Raw genomic sequence first — 19,350 nt, 5'->3', positions numbered from 1 at the left:
TGGAGGGTAAGTGGAAGAAGAAGAGGATGGACATGATGGAGTACAGCAGGTAATAAATTCAACACAGGTCTTCAGCAGATCCAGTATTTGTCTGAGATATCACCAACACGAGCTATACACCCGTGTGAAAAAGTAGCAGAATGCATTTAGCGTGACTTTTTCATATGTGCTGCTAGGCAACATGCTTTTTAAAGGAGCAGTGGGAACCATCAGCGCTGTTAAATAGTTCTAATGATACAACTATTGGCTTTTACAGTCTCCATGAGTAACTGTTTATTTGGGACTTAACGTGAAGAAAAGCTGGGGAAAAAAGGCAGGGTGCTCACTTTCTTACAGGAACCAAAAGGGTGAGGCGCCTGCTTCCGGTGGGAGCGATAAGAGCGCAGCATGTGGTGCGCCCCCACCCCCCCCATGTCTCCTGCCGCTGCAAACCCCACCGCCCAACCGAGTGGGTGAAGAGACAGCGACAATGCGAGCAATATGGGACTGTCCACACGCCGAGAACTGGGACCAGTGCGATAAGGAGCGTGCACAATGGGCCCGCTCAGGTGGTGCAGGTGGTCGTCCGTCATGCGCTGTGTGCTGCTCGGGAGATAGAATGGGAGGCATTCCCACAGAGCTGGCAGTCCTCTGTGTGTTTGTCTTGTGTGTGTGTGTGTTTGTGTGCATCAGAAAAAAAACAAAAAAACAGCAGAAATGAGATGCACCCCTCTTTATTCATGTGTATATTCACATGAGCGCGTAACAAATTCAAATGTTATTCTGAAATATTTAGTCAATTCTACATTGATGGAAATGTACATGCGAAAAAAGGAAGCTCAGATAATATGCTTGCACATCTCCACTTAAACCAATAAGCCTCAATCTGCATCGCCGGATGGTTAATGAACGATCCCGGTGAACGTGACATAACGTGACATATATAACGACAGCTCAGCGGTGGTGCAGCAGTCGGAGTGCAGGCCCATTTACTTCGCATTCAGCCGTTCTGGAACCACAGTGCAGGAAAGAAATGCACCTATCTATCAACCTGAGCTGGGTGTGTTTATTGGTGTGTGTGTGTGCATCCCTGTGCACGTGGGGTTGTGCGGTGGAATAAAGCATGTGGGAGCAAGAGAGGGTGAAATTCCCTCAGTGGGAGTGGAGCCTAAGAACAATGTCGGGACTTTTCTGTGCTTGAAGTCTTCCTGCATCCATTCTTAATTACCTCCACCTCAAGAGAGGGAACCAAATGTAAAATAATCTAAGCTCTGTCGCCATGATCTCAACCCCCCTGTGGGACAGAGAGATCCTTCCAAAATGTCACTGTGCAGGCAATAAAAGACCACTGCTGGCAAATTTACATGAGCAAATGTCAATAATTTTTTTGGCTGCTGCAGTGGAATTAAAAAGAGGAAAACGACAACTTTTGATCAGCGAGACAATTTCCCGTCTGGGTAAAGACGGCGATACAAAGTTGCAGATCCCTAAAAGTTATTCTCTCAATACAAAAGAAAATGCTCTTGCCGTCAGGTCAATAATTAACCACAACAAAAGATGACATTTGCAGTGACGCAGCTAAATGTGCCTGCTGAGTGACGACGCAATGCAGGCATCAATTAACGGTGCTCAAGTGAGATCCCGCGATGCTGAAGATGGCCGCCGGGCAGCCATGAGGACAGTAATGACAGGTTTCATCAACAGTTCGACAGGTGAGACTGAACAGGGGGGGAGGAGGAGAAAAATGGAGAGGGAGGAATCTGATCCTTATTTGAATCAACTGAGCATCAGGCAATACACTCATCGCAGCATTCAACCCTCACTGTAATGCCTATAATTTGTCTGCTACTTGCTGTGACACTGAGAAGTTATCATTTTTAATCACAGCGGATAATTATCGCGGTGAGAATCTGTCAGATATCCCTTGATTTGACCTGCCTGCTGGCTTCTTCTGATATGTAGGGGGACAAATTGTTCTTTTGACACAAACACACACACGTGAAAACACATGTATCCGCATGTACATGAGGGACAATAATAAAATCATGCAAGTAACGAAATGCTATTATATCCCTCTTGGTTGTTTGTAAAACAGCTGCCGCTATTGAGAAAATGAAAATCTGATTGCACTAAATTGATTTGGACCAAAACCTGGCGGAATAATTTGTTGTTTTAATAAAAATGACAATGTTGGGATTTGATAATAGAAAGAAAGAAAGTTTATAGTCATGGGGTCACGAGGAGTCGCAGGAAAATCCCTGTGAATTTCCCTCCGCCGCTGCTCATATGCATGCATATGCCTGTGTCTAATGAGCCTCGGCTCCAGGCGTCCTGAGTAATGGGTGTGTGTGGAGAGAGGTGACCGATCCAATCAGGCCTCCCTACCCAGCGGATCTGGCAGTCAAATCCCTCCCCTTATGCATCCTTGAGCACTGCTGATCCTTACAGATAATTAGAAAGACTCGGGGGGCTTATCTCCTCGCCGCCCGCTTTCCTCATCACCTCCTAGTCATCCTCCTGGATCTCCCTCTCCGCCCCCTTTCCTCATTTTGTTGCATCAGCAGGGACGTGTACGTACTCCTGGGGACTGTGTCTGCGTGGAGGAGTCTGCCAATGTTTGCATTGAAGGGGGGGGGGGGTGCTCGGGGTGCACATCAGTTGGTTTTGTTTTGTTTTTCACGATGTAGGACAGTATTATGGGTCGCACTGTTTGGTAATCACAGCGGGACGTGCTTTCCGACTGGCTCTGGGACGCAAAGAATTGTGGGACTACATTATTAATGAAGCCCCTGGGAAATGAAGTGCTGCATATGGCTCACTAGCATATAGTCTTCTGACAGTATTAAACTCACTCTGACTTTAGTAGAGAATGTTGACTGGAAAAAAGAAACTGAATGCATCCAGTGGCAACGAACGCATCAATCATTTTCTATATATCACTGCTGCTTGCCATTGAAAACTCTTTTGAAACTCAAACTTCATCTGCCAAAGAGGGCTGTTAAAAACACTGGACACGGCTCGTAAGAAGACCTCGAGTTGCGATTGTAGATCACACTCAAGTATAGTGGACAAATTAAGATGTGATGAATTAGACTCGAAGCCTGATAAATGTGGGTACCGTCAGCTTGGAACAGGCTACTTTGCTTATTTGACTTTCCACAACAGCGCCATGACACACTTAATCAGCCCATTTCCATCAATCCATACATTGGAACCATGCATCTGACGTTCTCTAACACACGTCACACTTGACATGCGTTTGATTTTCCACACATGCTCGACGTGTCAGTGATGTGTTTCACCTCCGGGCTGCATCACGTTTGCTCATCAGCTGTTAACAGGGATTCAAACAGACGTTTGACAGGGGTCATGTTTCTCCTTAGTTCATGATTATAATTGCCTTTCGGTGCACAGCAGAATGTTGTCATCACTCTACAGTTAATTGCTAACACCTTTTATGTGATGCTAGCTGGCATCTGAGTTGCAGTGTGCCGCCTTAAAAATCACATGAAAATTAAATATGCATTCTTTTTTTAATTCAGAAGGAAAACTCACTCACACCATTCTTCTATGAAATCTTTCATGTGTAAAAATACATATACAGTCATTACTGGTCTTCTCACATGTATATTGCATGTACACATATACGCATCTCTTGGGGCTTTCTGAGTATACCGAAGGTGCTTCTTTAGGAGGCCCTGCCAAGCAGTTGGCTATAGTGTGTTCAACGGGGGGATAAAGAGAGACTTTCAAGATGCATGAGGCCAATCTATACATGGAACAATGTGCTGGAGAAAAAAAATAAGTCCTTTGGGTAAGACAAGGAGCACTGAGAGAGAAACTGAAGTGATGTTCACACAGAAAAGCCCACTGCTCAATTGTGAATTCATTACTGATATCAGCTCTGTTCATATACGGAAATCTGATGCTGTGCTGCAATGACGTGGCCACCATGTGAAATTAAAGATGGCAAAACCAGTGCACGTAGACTTCTTTCGCTTGTAGTAAATATACTTTAGCTATGGTGTGTGAACTGAAATCATAATCATCATCAGCAGCACAGTACTTAGCATGTATTCAGCAGCGATTTTTACTATTTTCCTCTAAGCTAGTATTTGCTTGACATATTCATATACAATAGGTCGATAGGATGGCATGGTGTTTAAACAGTTTCAGGACTGCATGTCCATATGGACGACCTGGTAGACGTTCTAGAAATGAAAAGCTTTCCAGTATTTGGCAGGCAAACATTAGGTCTATGACACAGGAGGGGAAAACCAGAAACTCAGGGCGATTCCAGCAGCAGTGTAAATGTCTAAACACACACATCCAGGCCCGCATGAGCATGTTGCATGCCATTGAGACGTTCCACTTATTGAGATGCGATGACATGATAGAACACAGAACACAGGAGGGGAGGTGATTTGACTCAAAGCAAAGACTGGAATCCATACTCCAGTGAGGGAGGAGGAGATGAGAGATGAAGATATGAGCTGGGGGGGGGGAGGGAGGGATGGAAAGAGATAGAGCAGGAGGAGGAAGCGGTGTTAAGGGGTTGGTTAATGAGCACGGATGAGATGTGTTTGCTCAGCACAGAGCGGCGGTTGCAGGGAAGTGAATGACACAGAGGGCTCCGCACTAAGCTTGACCAGATTGGATCTCCTGCCATCGGGTGGCATCTCCAGGGAGCCACCGCAGGATGCAAATCCAAACACACACACACACACACACACTCTGATGTGGGACCATACACATAAGAACACTAACACACACTGGCACACATGAATGCACACATATGGGGCCAAAGATCAGGAGCCAAATTTAAAAGTCCCCAGATTTTACTTTTCCTTTCCCTGAGTAAGCAGTGGTGGAGAAGTCTGCTGATTTGGCCAGAAAGAAATACCTTGTGTGTGTGTGTGTGTGTGTGTGTGTGTTCATGTGAGTGTGTACAGGCATTGCAGCCTTGCCTCTGTATCTGCTCAGGTTTCCGTACACATGGCTGAAAGTATACTGCTTGTGCACACGTGTTTCCATGCATATTTTACCATCCCGTAGTACAGTACCTAGCTCGCCTTGGAGAAATTATTTAAGGTCATCGTTCAGCGCCATCATTAGCACTGTCAATCTGTAAAACGGCGTCCAGAGCCGCCATGACAGCAGAGCGCTACTCTGACTGGAGGGTTTTCCTTCAGGGCATGTTGTGCTAATGTCACTCTAGGAGTCAGCCGGTGGGTATGTTTATACGAATCCTATCCACTCCCTCGCCGCTCACCAACCGAAGGCCCGAGCGTCCCACAGTCATCCCACCTCCGTCCCCCCAAAAACCAATCAAGACCCTCGTCTAGCCAAGGTTTCAGTGCCAAAACCAATCATTTCAACAGCGGGACAGCGACTTGCTGAATCTATTCTACTTTCATTATACTGAGCCTGAGGAGAGTGACTGTGAAAGGAAGACAGAGAGAGGGAAAGTGTAAGGAGAGGGGAGCCAAATTAAAAGACTCCCGTAGCCCCGCATACACTCAGTTCCGATCCCATATTTAATTCAGTGATTGATTTGTTCATTAAAATACATCCCAAACCTAATTATTCCATTAATAATCCAAAACCTAATGAAAAAATACTCTGTGCATGTGTGAGTGAGGGTGTGAGAGTAGGAGGAGAGAAAGATTCAGTTAGTGAGTGATAAAGAGAAGATGGAGACAAGGAGGAGATGCAGAAAGAGACAGAAAGGCAAGAAAGTTTTTTTTTTGGAGAGATTCCTTGTTTTCTACAATTACGCAGACACTTGCGCACACACGAGCGCACACACACGTGTGTGTAGCTCACAAGGAGATGTAGGGCAAGTTTTTACCTCTGTTAACCCAAACACATGGCCACCATGGAAACAGAGAAATGGGCAGATTTGCCAAAAGACAGAACTGTAGGTGCTGAATGGAAGAAAGGAAAGAAAAGGACAAGGAATGAAGGGAAGACCAGAGAAGAATAGGAAAGGAAGTGACGAGGAAAAAAGAAACAAAACACAATGAAAGTTAAAGAAAGAAGAGGAAATGAAACAAAAGGAGGAAAAGGACATGAAAGATGAGGAAATAAAACGAAACAGGAAAAGGTAGGACAATACGGGAAAGGATGTGAGGAAACAGAAAGGATGGGATACAAAAGGAATGGGGAAAAGGAAAGATAAGAAAAAAGGAAAGTACTGCAAAAGAGGTAATGAAAGAAAAGAAAAGGGCAGGAAACAAGACGAGAGGAAAGGGAGAAAATTGAAAGGGTAAGGACAGACAAATAGGAAGGAGAGAAAAAGAAAAGGAAGGGGGACAAAAAAAGGAAAGAAAAGACCGAGACTAATAAATTAGAGGCCATTCCCACAGATCTATAGAGACCTCTGTGTGTCCTGTATAATGTGTGTAGGTTCATGCGTGTGTCGCTATGTGAGCGTCAGTCACTGTGTGTGTGTGTGTGTGTGTGTGTGGTGTGTGTGTGTGTGTGTGGCGGTGAGAGTGGGGCAGCCCTGAGTGTGGCTGTAGATTAATGGGGGCCATTATCTCAATGCCCAAAACACTCAGTGATGAAGAGTCACTGCCTGGCGACAGGCCTCGGCCAATCAATTTGCGGCGCAGCGGTCACCTGCCCGGGTCAGAGCCCACATACGGCTGGTGTTTGTGCTGTTGTTGTGGCGGTTGGTGGGGGGGCCGGTTGGCACGTTGCCACAACATTGTGGTGAAATACGAAAGCAGAGTTTCTCTTTGCCTGGTGTTCATGGTTTGGCAGCATGGACAGACTTCAGGCATCATTTCTCTGGCTTTGCAATGCATCTACTCTTCAGTTCTGGACATTCACTAGTATTTTATTCAACTTCTGATAAATCCTTAAGCAACTGTGGCGGCATTCTTTTGTTCTCCTTGTGATAAAGAGTAATGCTTTTCCCTTCTCTAGCTATTGAACAGGCTATGGAGCGCAATTATTAACAGCAAACTGATGATGTTTACGTTCTTTGACACGTTGTGAATGATGGAGAGTGATGATCACGGCGAGCAGAGGGATTGTCTGTGTTTGCAGTCTAGCGAAACAGAAAATTAATATGATACGAGAGTCGTATCAATCTTCTCCTCTATCTCTTTGCAACTAGAAGTAAAAACATTCCTTAAAGACCCTTAAAAACGTCATCTACTACTTGGACTCATAATGTATAAGGTGCTTTTGATAAATACATCTGGCTTGTTTAAGGTTGCCAAACAGTACACAGTAAGTCCTTGGACCTATGGCATGGCCTTAAGATGTAAAGATCTTTTCTTTTTACACCCCGTCTCTCTGTACTTTAATACCTTTTCTCCAGCTGCTCTGTCCTCTATCTTAACAACAACCTTTTCAAAGCTAACTGAGAACTGGGGGAAAATTATTCTCCCCTTTGCGGGAAAATTGTGTGTCTTCCGAAGGATGCACTTTCTCCTGGAGGACAGGTTCCCCATCATTACCTTGAGAGTGCAAAGATCACTCGGAGAAGGGGGGGGGGCGTGAGTTATTTATTCAGCTCACACGCCCAAACACACACACACACACACGCTGATCGGACACACTCAGAAAAACAAGAACACACACATAAATGGAAAGACATGATAGTGCTTATGGACACACTGCAGAAGTCTGGCTTTTTTTTGAAAAAAATACCTTGGGGCTATATGATGGAGAGCCTCTGAGGAGGATCCAAGAGGCTAATATAACAGAGAAGAACCATGCTACATGCCTGTAACGGTGTGAGCATTGCAACTACACGAGCTGGGGCTGTGTGGTCTGGAAAACACATACTGTTAAATAGACTCCCTGCTGTAACTGGGAACACTCACCTGCATCTGTAAAGAGTGGAATCCCAGAAACTCAAATTGATTCACGAGGAGTTTTAGTAGAGAGAGACTCTTTAGATCAGTTTAGTTTGCAGCAATCCTAGTGACATAGCTCTTAGCTCTGGAATCACTCCCAACACAACCTTGACTAACCTGTTCTCTGTTTAATGTGTTTTTCTCTGAAAGAGCAAAGAAATAGCAGAGAATGAAATTAATCTAGTATCATAAGGGTCTGTTATATAATCATATATATATATATTTTGCATACATACACATTACTGTGATAGACACTTTATTCTAAAACAAACAGAGCAATTAAAGTGATACTCTAAGATATTGACATTACACATGTAATCTTAAGGTGGTGAGGGTCTAAACATGGCTTCTATTTGTTGGTGGCAGAAATGGCGCCGGTAAAGGAAAGGTCAGGTCATCCAACGGCTAATACACAAGAAACTCTATTGATTCCACTAAATTGATTCCCTAATTCACTCAATAAAAACAAATTATCAGTCTATGATTTCCAATCAATCGGTTAAGCTCCTTCATCTGCATTCGCCATCGAGAAGTCACACAAATGAATTGGCATTCTTGTAATCAATCACAGTCAACATATTTACCGAATTGAATCCCACTGTGCTGTGTCAGTGGAGGACAGATGTGATGTGTCTTGCTCGTCCTCACTTACAGAACCCCCTCACTCCCCCGCCGTCGCCACAGGTGAAATCGAATCCAATTACTGCAATAAGTACCTGCTTAAGTAACCCGTTCCTGTAGCTCTTGGGAATCATCCATCACGGGGTACCAAAGGGGTTAAGACCTCCCACGCCAGCCCAGTCACCCCCCCCCGCCCGCCGCCCCATGAAACCAAAGCTCTCATCACGGACTCAGAAAGATGAAACAAGGTGATATAGCACCTTTAACGATAACCAGGACCAATCGGTTCCAATAAAGGAGTCCTTCAGAAAGAGGGAACGATCTGAATAATGGTCTGTGAAAGAGTTGCCAAGCACCACACTGAAGGTCATTCATGAATATGCCATTTATGGGTTTGCTGTCTTTCCCTGGCAGCATTGCTGGTTTGTAAGCAAACTAATGGCATTGACAACTGGTTATAAACAATTAAAGGAAACCTATTTATCAGGTGGGGAGAAAAGATCCAAATGAAGCCTCCATGACCTCCATGTGAACCAACTATCTTGGTTGTCTAATGCTATTGAGTGGGTATATGTTTTTATTTCCTTTGGCAAAAAGCATCAAGAAATATACCTCAGAAAGCAAATCAATATCAAAACCCTCAACTGAATAAATCAACGGTTCCTTCCAATTAAAAATGTGTCTGTTGTGAGGGAATATAAGCACACTTTGGATTTCCAGTGTCCATATCAGGATATAATAATCCAAACAAATTTACATAACAATAGGCCATTTCCGTTTATCTCCGTTGGCAAAATCACGACTCCCATCTGTCTTGGTTTTCCTGTGCTACATGAAAATCTAGTGGTAAAAATGCCAAAAGGACTCCTCTTACACTTTAGCTGCAACATCAGCAGTTTAGCAAGATTTAGCAAAAAGTATAGCACCATCACTGACTGACTTTCGATAAAGCAGCGCAAATACAACACGTGACTCACGTGCACACCCCTCGCCCAGATCACATCACAGCTGCCTCACACACACACACACACACACACATCATTTAGTGGTTTGTCTGGAATCAGATGGAGCTGCTTTATTTCCGGTCTCTTTATATGTGACAGGGAGAACTATGGCTAATTTCTGTGTAATTTTAGTGTCACTTAGCTGCAATTATCACAGGGTCCAGACACTTGGCTGCTGTTACACTTAGCATCCTGTCATATCCGGTGGCTATTCAATTTGCTCCAGTAGGTATGTAGAATGACATATGGGAAGCAACGTCATCTCTGTATTAACAGCGGCAATGGCCATGACTGGTTAATATGAAACTGTGCCATTGGGAAAAACATGAATGTTTGATTGCTGCCACTTTGATTAATGCTACAATTGCTCAGCTTATCCTGAATTGTGGCCTGCAGAAAAGGGCCACACATCCACACAAGAGTATCTGGCCTGACCAAGTGAAATAACTCACTGCAATCTTAATTATATAACTTCTAGGAGGCATATCAGCACTGGACGCTTAAACCTCAATGAGTGGAACCACACGTCTTTAGAACACGCATTAGCAAACTGCCAAATGTGGATAGCACAAAATCAACTCTTGTAAAAATATTAGCGGTTGTTGTCTTGAGCCAGCAGTAAATCAGCCTTTTGTCAGATCATCTTTTCGCTGCTACTGCCTCCAGAGCTGATGGGGGATGCCTCTGTATCACAGCAGATGTCTGCCTGCACAGCATGTAATAGCAGCCTTGCACCCCACTGCCTTCACAGAGATATAACTCGGAGAAGTTAAATCTTACCCAGCAGTTGCGCCATCAAGCATTCTGACTGCACTGACTTAATTTGCAAACAAAAAAACAAATGTTCTTTGAGTAAGCAAAAGTACACACACACTATTTCAATTCTTGCTGCTGTTTCAATGCAGATTTTGTATAAGTAACAGAGAAGGGGTCTTGAATTTGTTATTTCTCGTGACGTCACTCGTTTCTTGAGGGAGTAACTCCTGTTGATATGCTTCTAAGACAGAGTTCAAGGCAAAATCGGCTTATCTGCTGCTTAACAATGTCAGTGGCTCATCAAGTCATTGTGAAGGGTTGTGGAAACGATCGGTGTCAAGCAGTGAGGGTAATTAGGACCAACAGGGGTGAAACTGGAAGAGATTTATAGTAAAAAGTCGACACCGATGGACCCAAAGGCATGGATTTGCAGTTAAAATGACAAACTGAAAGGTCAGATGGATCAGGGGCATTGTGAAAGCAGTTCAAAACTGTTTTGCAAGCTGTTCAAATAAGCATTTGGAACGTGAAATAAAACCATGTTTTTGCAAAAAAAAAACTGAGCTTGTTTGGGTTGACACTGCACTTGGCAAGCTGCCACATGTCACCTTCCAACATGGACACAAACCCATGAAATCGAACTATGCTCACACCTGCCAACGCTACAGTAACACACTCACAAATGCTGCAGCGTCACCAGATGCCATCCTCTTCTGACCTGGTTGGAGCCACTTACCTTGGCGATTTGGACACACCAGTTGAGCAGCAGCTGCGATCCAATGTTGTCCTTGTGCTCGTGCACGTAGTCGAGGAGGCAGCCGTGGGGCATGAGCTGGGTGACCAGCTGGATGGTGGGGCTCAGGCAGACGCCCAGCAGGCGCACCAGGTGGGGGTGTTCCATGCTGGCCATGATCAGGGCCTCCTGGGTGAGAGGGGGGCAAAGGAAAAAGATGGACTAAGAAGGCTGTTGCATTTCATGGCTGGGAAGTACAGAAATACTCTGATCAAAACAGTTCTGCTGCTTGGGATATTTGCAGCAGAAGTGCAAAACTGATTTGTAGAATATTTTCATTGGATTCCCATTCCATTTGCTTTTAGTGTGGCATATATAGGAGCATCATCTTATGAACATCCGATGGGATTTGACACCATGCAGAATCCATCATGATGAATTCTGATATACTTAAAGATAGAAGGGGATGCTGGTTCTGGGAGTGATCCCCCCCCACCATTCTGTATTCCCATTTCCCATTTTCCTTATCCTCAACGTAACTTAACATAGAAACAAGGGACTCTACTGGATGTTGCTATGGAAAACAAGGCAATCAGTGGCACAGATGAAAATGCTTGAATGTTGTTGTTGAACACCGTAATCTTCTTCTGTCCTTCATCACATCACTGAACCTTCAGCTTCTTTCCAAATGTACCCAGGGAGTGGGAGTTAACTTCTCCTCTATGTTTTCATGTGCACGGGAACAAGAACCAGATATTTTCTTCACGGTTTTTAACCTTTCGTACGGATGATACGAGCTGAAGTTACGGCACCAGTTTGAACACAAGTTTTGAGCACTTCAACAAAAGATTTCCACTCATATATTTGTGTTAATAGAGGCTTAAAGAGGTGAAAGTTTTCAGTATTTTAGAATTAAAAAAAAAATCAGAGAAAATTTAAAAATACATGAAAAAATACATTATTCTCTGTAACTGAAGTATTTGGTGATTTTTTTTTTCTTGTCAAGTCGTGTTTTTCAATGTGTGAATTCGATGTGTCTGTCCATGTATTAATTATCCATGGATAATACTGGACTGTATTCCAAAGACTTCCTACTGAAGGTGGAGTTAGATGCATAAATTAAGACTTGTGGGATGATAACTACATCTGCATGCGCAGCATCTGTCCACAGAGTTTTCTCACTGTGGGAGAAAATCCTGCAGAAACCCTCTTCAAAGCTGCACAAACTCGGCCTTTTTCATCTATATTTTAACATGTATAAAACACAAAGAGGTTCTCACTGTAAATGTTGCACCAAGACAGTTAAAACACTACAATGTGAGCGGTGCATATCTAATTCTGCCTGGCGCTGCCTAATGTGCAGTCACTATGTGTTTGATTTCATGAGCTACTTTTAATTTTTCTCTCCTGTTTGATTTGCCGTGTAAATGAATTTTCTGTCTTCCCTCTCATCTCTTTGCAGCAGATGGACGTAGAGGTTTGAACAGTTGGGACTCGGCGTTGGGTAATTGTTATTGCGGAGCTGCAAGCAGAAGGATGTGTGGTGGTGATGAAGTGTTTGGATGGTGAGGGCTGATACTTGTGGCCTGCGTGTATATGCATTATGCCTGAGCAGTAGCTGCACTCAGAGTCATTGCTTAAAAAACACTCACTCCTTCTCCTCGTCTCCTATTGCACCCTCACGCTCTCTCTCTCTCTCTCTCATTCACACCCTCTCACATGCGGACACACTCACTTGGCAGCTCTCGAAAAACACTCACGCTCACGCACTCAAGGACACACGCACTCACACACACACACACACACACACACACTCTCTCTTGTCGTCTCTGCACACAGCACATGGTCGAGGAGGTGTATATTCAGGCCTGGCCCCGGGGCAGCTGATAGATAGATGAGGTGCCTTTTTAAATTTAGATGCTAAAGAATGAGCTCAGAGGGAGAGTATAGTGGTGTGGGTGTGAGTAGATTAATTCTAAACAGGAGGGGGGGCCATAGGCCATAGAGAGGCTTTTGGCACCATCAGTGCCCTGATTTAAACAGAGCCTCTCGGCCTAAAGTAGTGGCACTACATCTCCACTTCATAAAACCACCTGCGTCCCCCCCCTAACTGCTCAACATTATACAGCTCCAGCCACCTCTGCACCGGGCATACCTCACACCTCGGGATCAGGAGAGGAAGAAAAAGAGAAGGGAGGGGAGGAGGGGGTAAAGCGAAGGAGGCCATTGGTGTGTGTATGTGTGCGGAAAGAGGAGTGCTTTTATTCTCACTCTGTGATCCCAAAAGACCCGGGAGTCGTAAACTATGTCGGGCTAAACTCTTGCTCTTGCTTTCTACTCTCTGTGTGAACATTATGAGAACTTGTGTGTGTGTGTGTGTGTGTGTGTTTTTTGGTTTCTCTCTCATCTCCCTGAGCGCTGACCTCCATTACTGCCAGCTGACCTCCCTTTCCCATCTAGTTCACTTGCTCACTTTCCCTCACACAGACACACACACACACACGACAGACTGGCAGAGCCCTGTGAAACTGGTGTATGTTCCAGCGTGTGTGTGTGTGTCAAAGCGCATGTGTGTATGCGCCAAAAGACTGAATTAGTGCGTTATTAGGCCTTTGCATTTCCATGTCAAATAATCAACTCACTCAAATTCACATATTTGCCAACATAAGCAAATCACCCTGCAGCTCCCACATGTAAGGCCGCCACCTGGGGAGCCATTTGTTGCAAAGTGTGCACTGTCTGGTTATGTGTGTGTGTGTGTGTGTGTGTGTGTGTGTGTGCGCACGCTTATATGTGTGGATTTCGGAGTGTGTTTGGAGCTGGCACTCCAGTGGCTAGTTTCCCAGTGGCGAGGCGTGAGCCTGCCTTTAGATTGCTGTTTAACAAGCCGGCAGACAGAGCATATTGGCTCTGGATGGACAGAGACTCCCGCTGGGAGAAACAGGGAAGGAGGAAGACGGGGAAAGGAGGAGGAGGAGGAGGAGGGAGGGAAGATGCAGGGATAGATGAGGAGAGGAAAAAAAAAATGGGCAGAACGGGAAAGGTCCTGCATGTTTCTCCTCTTATGGGGGAATACAGAAGGAGGAAAATCAGCTCTGTGGTTAACAGCTGACTGGTTGTCACATGACAGCAATTCCCTGCCTATAGTAAGGCCTTTTTGCTCACCTTTTGCAAGTAGTCCCTGACATAGGACAGTCACACTGGTTAGCTAATGCTTATGTAGAAAGATCATAGATGTATCATGAGAACTGACTCATTCTAAATCAAAGTTACTCATCCAGCGTACAAGCCCAAACACTTTTCTCTCTTTTTGGTTTGCTTTGGCCCACTTCTGTGTCGTGCAGCCTTACTGCACATGTGCAGCACTCTCTCTCTTGTGGCCCTGGCCTATAATCTTAACAACAACAATGACGTTTTTACTCAGACAAGAAAACATTGTGCAGGAGCTGTTACACAGTTTGGTTTTGGTTTGTGTAAAAAAAAAAAAAGGGAAAAAGGAAAGACGGAGTCACGCGCAAGTGAGGTGCAAAAGCTAGTGATAAGTAAAAAATTGGCGTCTGAGTGTGTGAAAAGGAAGACAAAGAGGGGAAGGTGACAAAGATAAGGTGGGAAGAATTAGAAACTCCCCAGCTTGCTCCCTTCCTCCTCTTCGTCTCCCCTCCATCACTCCTGGATTCCAATAAAGCCATATCTCATAAACAAGTGCTGTTTTTTAATAGAGTCTCGTTCAATACATGTCTGGCTGTACAGCCTAGTGGAATTCACTTTATTACTGGCTCTGACTGAGATGGTACTCTCATAAGAATTTACCGCCGAATGCACAATTCCACAAAGCGGCAGGCTCGGCCATCTCTCTGACAAGGCTAAGGCTTTACGGCTTAGGCACACAAACATGAATGCACACAGGCGCTAGTAGACACAAATTTGATATAAACACTCACGTCCATGAACTCCACGTTGGCTTTAGGACCGGTGGTCTCGTTGAGGATTTTAATAGCCACAGGGATCTTCACCGTCTCGCCTTCTGGGACCCAGATGCCCTGAAATATACAAGCAATCACCATAAACGCACTGCTCTGTCAATAACAACCACCAGCCGGGGCTCCGATGACTTTGACGGGGGTCTGCCTGGGTCTTCCTCAGCAGGTCTGAGAGCAAATCTCTGCTCTCATGATCTGGTCTTTGTTGTTAAATAAGGCTCCCTGTGCGTAATGCCTGCTATCATGAAGCCTAAAGGCTGGTTATGAGTGAGCTGGATGAACTGTATGGTGCCTAAATGGGACTACCTGCTGCGAGCAAAGAGCTCTGGGTCATAGTGCGGCTATAAATTGATGCAAGACTCTGCATGCAACTGTGCTGATATATAGCCATAAAATGAAATAGGCTCATCAATACTGTAATTGAGAGGAATTCAGGGGCTAGTGAGGGAAAACGCAGTATTTATTCAATGAGTTTGTGGAGTTTTGGGGGTGGCAGGAATAATTTTGGCCAAGGGCAGTGAAGTTGGCAAACACACAGCAGCTTGAGCTCCAGGTCCTTGAGCCGCCCTACGCTCACGTCTGTCAGGAAACCCGGTTACAAAGGGAAATGTTTATGCTTATTGTTTACGCTGACAAGAAGTGAGAGGGCAGTGTCTACTGAGAGACACTTTGTGCTTGAGCGTCTTCTTTGCCATTTAGCTGACTCACTGTTGTTTGATTTATGGCGGGCGGTGACAATGTCCACAAACACGCAGACACTTGCACGTGTATATGCATATGCACACACTGACCTTGTAGACTGTTCCAAAAGCTCCTGAACCTAGGATCTTGACCCTCTTCAGCTCCGTCTCCTTGAGGATCCTCAGCTGGGCCTGGTTAGGGGCCGTTCCACTGGGGGTCAGGGGCTCCACCAGCTGATGAAACACACAAGACAAGTACAGATGCTCGTCATCCTGTTTTGTGCCAAAAACACAAAAGGCATTCCTCTCGGCTGCCGCTTTTGTTGTGAAACTGCCTGACAACCTGAGGTGCGCATTTCATTTGCTTCGAGCCAAAATATCTTTAACCTCTTGCTCTTGGCACTCTGAATGCTTAAAAACACCTCTTAAGAGTGTGCAGCAGCAGGTTGAGACAGTTCTATTAAAATGATAAGTAAAGGGCAAGCCTTGGAAAGAGAAGAGCAAGGTGAACACCGGGGTTTATTTGTAGCACATAAATAAGCAGCCAAAACAGGGACTGTCCTGTCAGTCCTGATAGTCCTGATTTTACAATATACACAAGCACTTATGAAACACAAATAATTCAGGGGTGTGAATGTGAAGTTCTGTCAGAACTGGCAGTTACCAGTGTGGACTGCAGCATGCCCACCGCCAAACAAATCACAGTCTGGTGTCAGCTGCTATCACAGCCGACAAAGAGTAGCAGCTCACCAGCTGTGCACATACAAAACAATTCCAATTCAAGGTTATGACAAGCCTCCTCCGCGCTGCCTGGCTGCCAGTAACAGCTGAAACTGAACAGCATCCCAGCAGCTGGCCGGGCCACCCGCCTCACCACTAGCCGCTTGAAAAAGCTTCGGCTACTAAACATAAAGAGCAGGAGCTGGCACCTGTAACCGAGCTGTGAAAAGATCTAAGCCACACACACACACACACACACACACACAGATACACAGACATTTGCGCAAATTCAACCAGGCAGCATGTAGTGCACACCTCAGGACAGTAACACATGCAGATACATGCATGTGCAGTACACAGATTCACAAATATTGACAACACATGGAAATTCACCCTCATATCAACATCAAACACAAACAGTTAGAAGCACGCACGCACACACACACACACACACACACACACACACACACACACACACACACACACACACACACACACACACACACAGCACAGACTGGACTACAAAACATACATCCACACACACAAGAACTCAATGCCTCTAATCAATACCCGTCTTAATGAGCCCATCAGCCTATCGGGTCCCTCATTCGCTGTGGTTTATCAGCGCGTAATCACCCAGCTCAACCACGGCCATCAAACAATATAATGAGATCATATATCAGCTGGTCAGCCATACAAGCACTTACTTATGTGATATAAAACCATCAGCACAATAGGGCCGGCGATCGCGCCACCACGCTGGTCCACAGAATGGATGACATTGCCCACAGCTTGGCAATGACATGCCGTTTAATGGCTATTGTTATGGCTGGGCCTGAAGGCGCACTGTAAGCCTGCTGAGATGTCACTGTAGGAAGTGAGTTAGCAGACGGAGCGCAGGAAGGGAGGGCGAGGGAGAACTACGGAGGGAATTGAATGAGATGAAAGGCGGCGGTGAGAGGATGGCTGAGTGACTGCATAATGGTGAGGCGCCATTGAAGACCTCCATCTTAACCGATCATTTAGTCCACTGCGTCCTAACATGTCACTGCCCCGAAACATTGGATTGCAAGGCACAAATTCATGAAAATTTGAACACCTGCAACATGATGAAGTCTGTCCCTGACACGTGCTGTGGAAGAAAAGCTCTAGAACAGCAACAGTAAATGGATGAACCTCATCTTAACAAGACATTCATGGCATCAGTTGTTTTGTGTCAATAATTGAGCCACGGATAGTAATGGTTCAGTCCAAGTCCCTGAAGACGTATCTTAGCAGCTTCAGTCACCCATACATGCTGTTATGTAGCATAATAAGAATCTTCTTGTGGACCTGTGAAGCCCTTGAAGAACATCAGCAGAAAGCTAAAGCACTGGCAACATTCAACATAGCCTCTCATCGCCTGCTGATGTCTTAGAAGATGTCTCATAATGATGTCACATCCACGAGACGATCTGACGAATTGTTCCTCTCTTTTAGACTCTCTTTTTGATAAATGTATCTTCCTTTTTCGGGGGGGGTTTCTTTGCAGTTGTTGCCAGTGTTGCCACCATTGAACCAGGCGTTCACTGGATATCTGAAGGAACGGAAGGCTAAAGTCTCCCGTCACGGGCTAGATTATCTGAAACCTGAAAACAAGTCTAGTGTTTTTCTCAGATCGCTTGGATCACAATATGCTGAGGAGTTATTATTTTTGTCCAGTGACACCAAAAGTAAACTGCCTTTAAACCCTCAGATTTAGTGTTGGCTTACATAGAAACACTCCAACGAGAAGGATAAGCCTTTGTCACATCCGTCATATCTGCCTAGTGTTTGGGCAAAGAGCATTGTTTTTACCAGTTTGTCTGTCTGTTCACTGCATAAATACAAAGAAAACAAGCGACACTGTAGGAGAAGGAGAGAGCAGAGACGAGACGGAGGGAGGTAGAGCAGTAGTAAGAGCAGATGGTGACGGGTTGTAGCTGTTATTGTTTCATTAGGACGAGGCTGGACTGGACTGATGAGGCGAGGTGAGGAGGGTAGAGGAGAGGTCTATTAAATAAGACGCACACCCATGGCCTGCAAAACTCTCCTGAGCTCATTCCCACTCACACACACACACACACACACACACACACACACCAAGCCACTTTATTTACTGGCTAATAATGCACCTTGCCTTTGCCAAATGAGCCTCGCTGGTGGCGCGGTGGAGATGATTCGGATGCTTCATTGGACAAATAAGCCGCGTGTTCAAGCCTGGAGCTAGAATACATTCGGAGAATTATTCTGCATTGAATAAGTAAACAACGTCCTCAAACATAAACTTGCACTGCGAACCCTTGGGTGTGCGCTTTAATGTTCACATTACCCATATAAAGCGCTACATTTGTTGTGTAATTAAAATCAGGTGAAGCAATATTGCCAGGCCACAAACTTTTTCCCAAAGCAATCACATCGTGCGGAGACAGGGTTGACGTGTCATTTTTCAATTAAACTTCCTCCTACTCAGTATTCCGACTACCCTTCCTTTTTTTGTGTTCTACGAAACCACGACTTACACAAGCACGAAAAAGGAGCTGCTTAGACAGAAAGTACAGTTTAATGGCTAAATGTGGTTAAACGGGCTCGTCAGATTTGGGTTCACCACAAAAGACACAAAACCTTCAACGCAGGACAGATGCATGAGAGTAAGTTTCAAAAATAATGACCCTCACATCATGATTTTAATAATGCAAGGGTAATTTGAATGTTAGGCTGAGTGAATTACACACATTTTACACACTTATTTTGTTCTTGAATTTGGTGTCTGGTTGGCACAGTAAAATATTCTTGTGCTATACTTAGGAAACCACAATGACACAGAGTCATTGGAAGCACATTAAGACAATTTGTGCATGATAGTGGGGGAGCATTCCTATCAGTATGCAAGGACATTCATTCTTGGTATTAGAGAGCCCATCCCAGCAGCAATGAACTCACTTCTCCTCCACTATCTGCATTTAAAGAGTAATCTTTCACTGT

The 19,350-nt window shown here is 44.9% G+C and overlaps 1 protein-coding gene across 1 annotated transcript in view; it reads right to left on the bottom strand.

The window, feature by feature from the left end:
- LOC139223940 (receptor tyrosine-protein kinase erbB-4-like) overlaps nt 1–19,350 on the bottom strand; it is an 81,370-nt gene that overhangs the window by 15,292 nt on the left and 46,728 nt on the right. The window contains exons 16-18 of the mRNA XM_070855944.1: nt 15,739–15,861; nt 14,909–15,007; nt 10,971–11,156 (exon numbers count right to left, since the gene is read on the bottom strand). Coding sequence (XP_070712045.1) covers nt 10,971–11,156; nt 14,909–15,007; nt 15,739–15,861 — 408 coding nt within the window. The remainder of the gene's footprint in view (nt 1–10,970; nt 11,157–14,908; nt 15,008–15,738; nt 15,862–19,350) is intronic.

This window comes from Pempheris klunzingeri, chromosome 24 (genome assembly GCF_042242105.1).
Source record: "Pempheris klunzingeri isolate RE-2024b chromosome 24, fPemKlu1.hap1, whole genome shotgun sequence".
Lineage (NCBI taxonomy): Eukaryota > Metazoa > Chordata > Actinopteri > Acropomatiformes > Pempheridae > Pempheris > Pempheris klunzingeri.
This window is presented reverse-complemented; position numbering and strand designations above follow the sequence as displayed.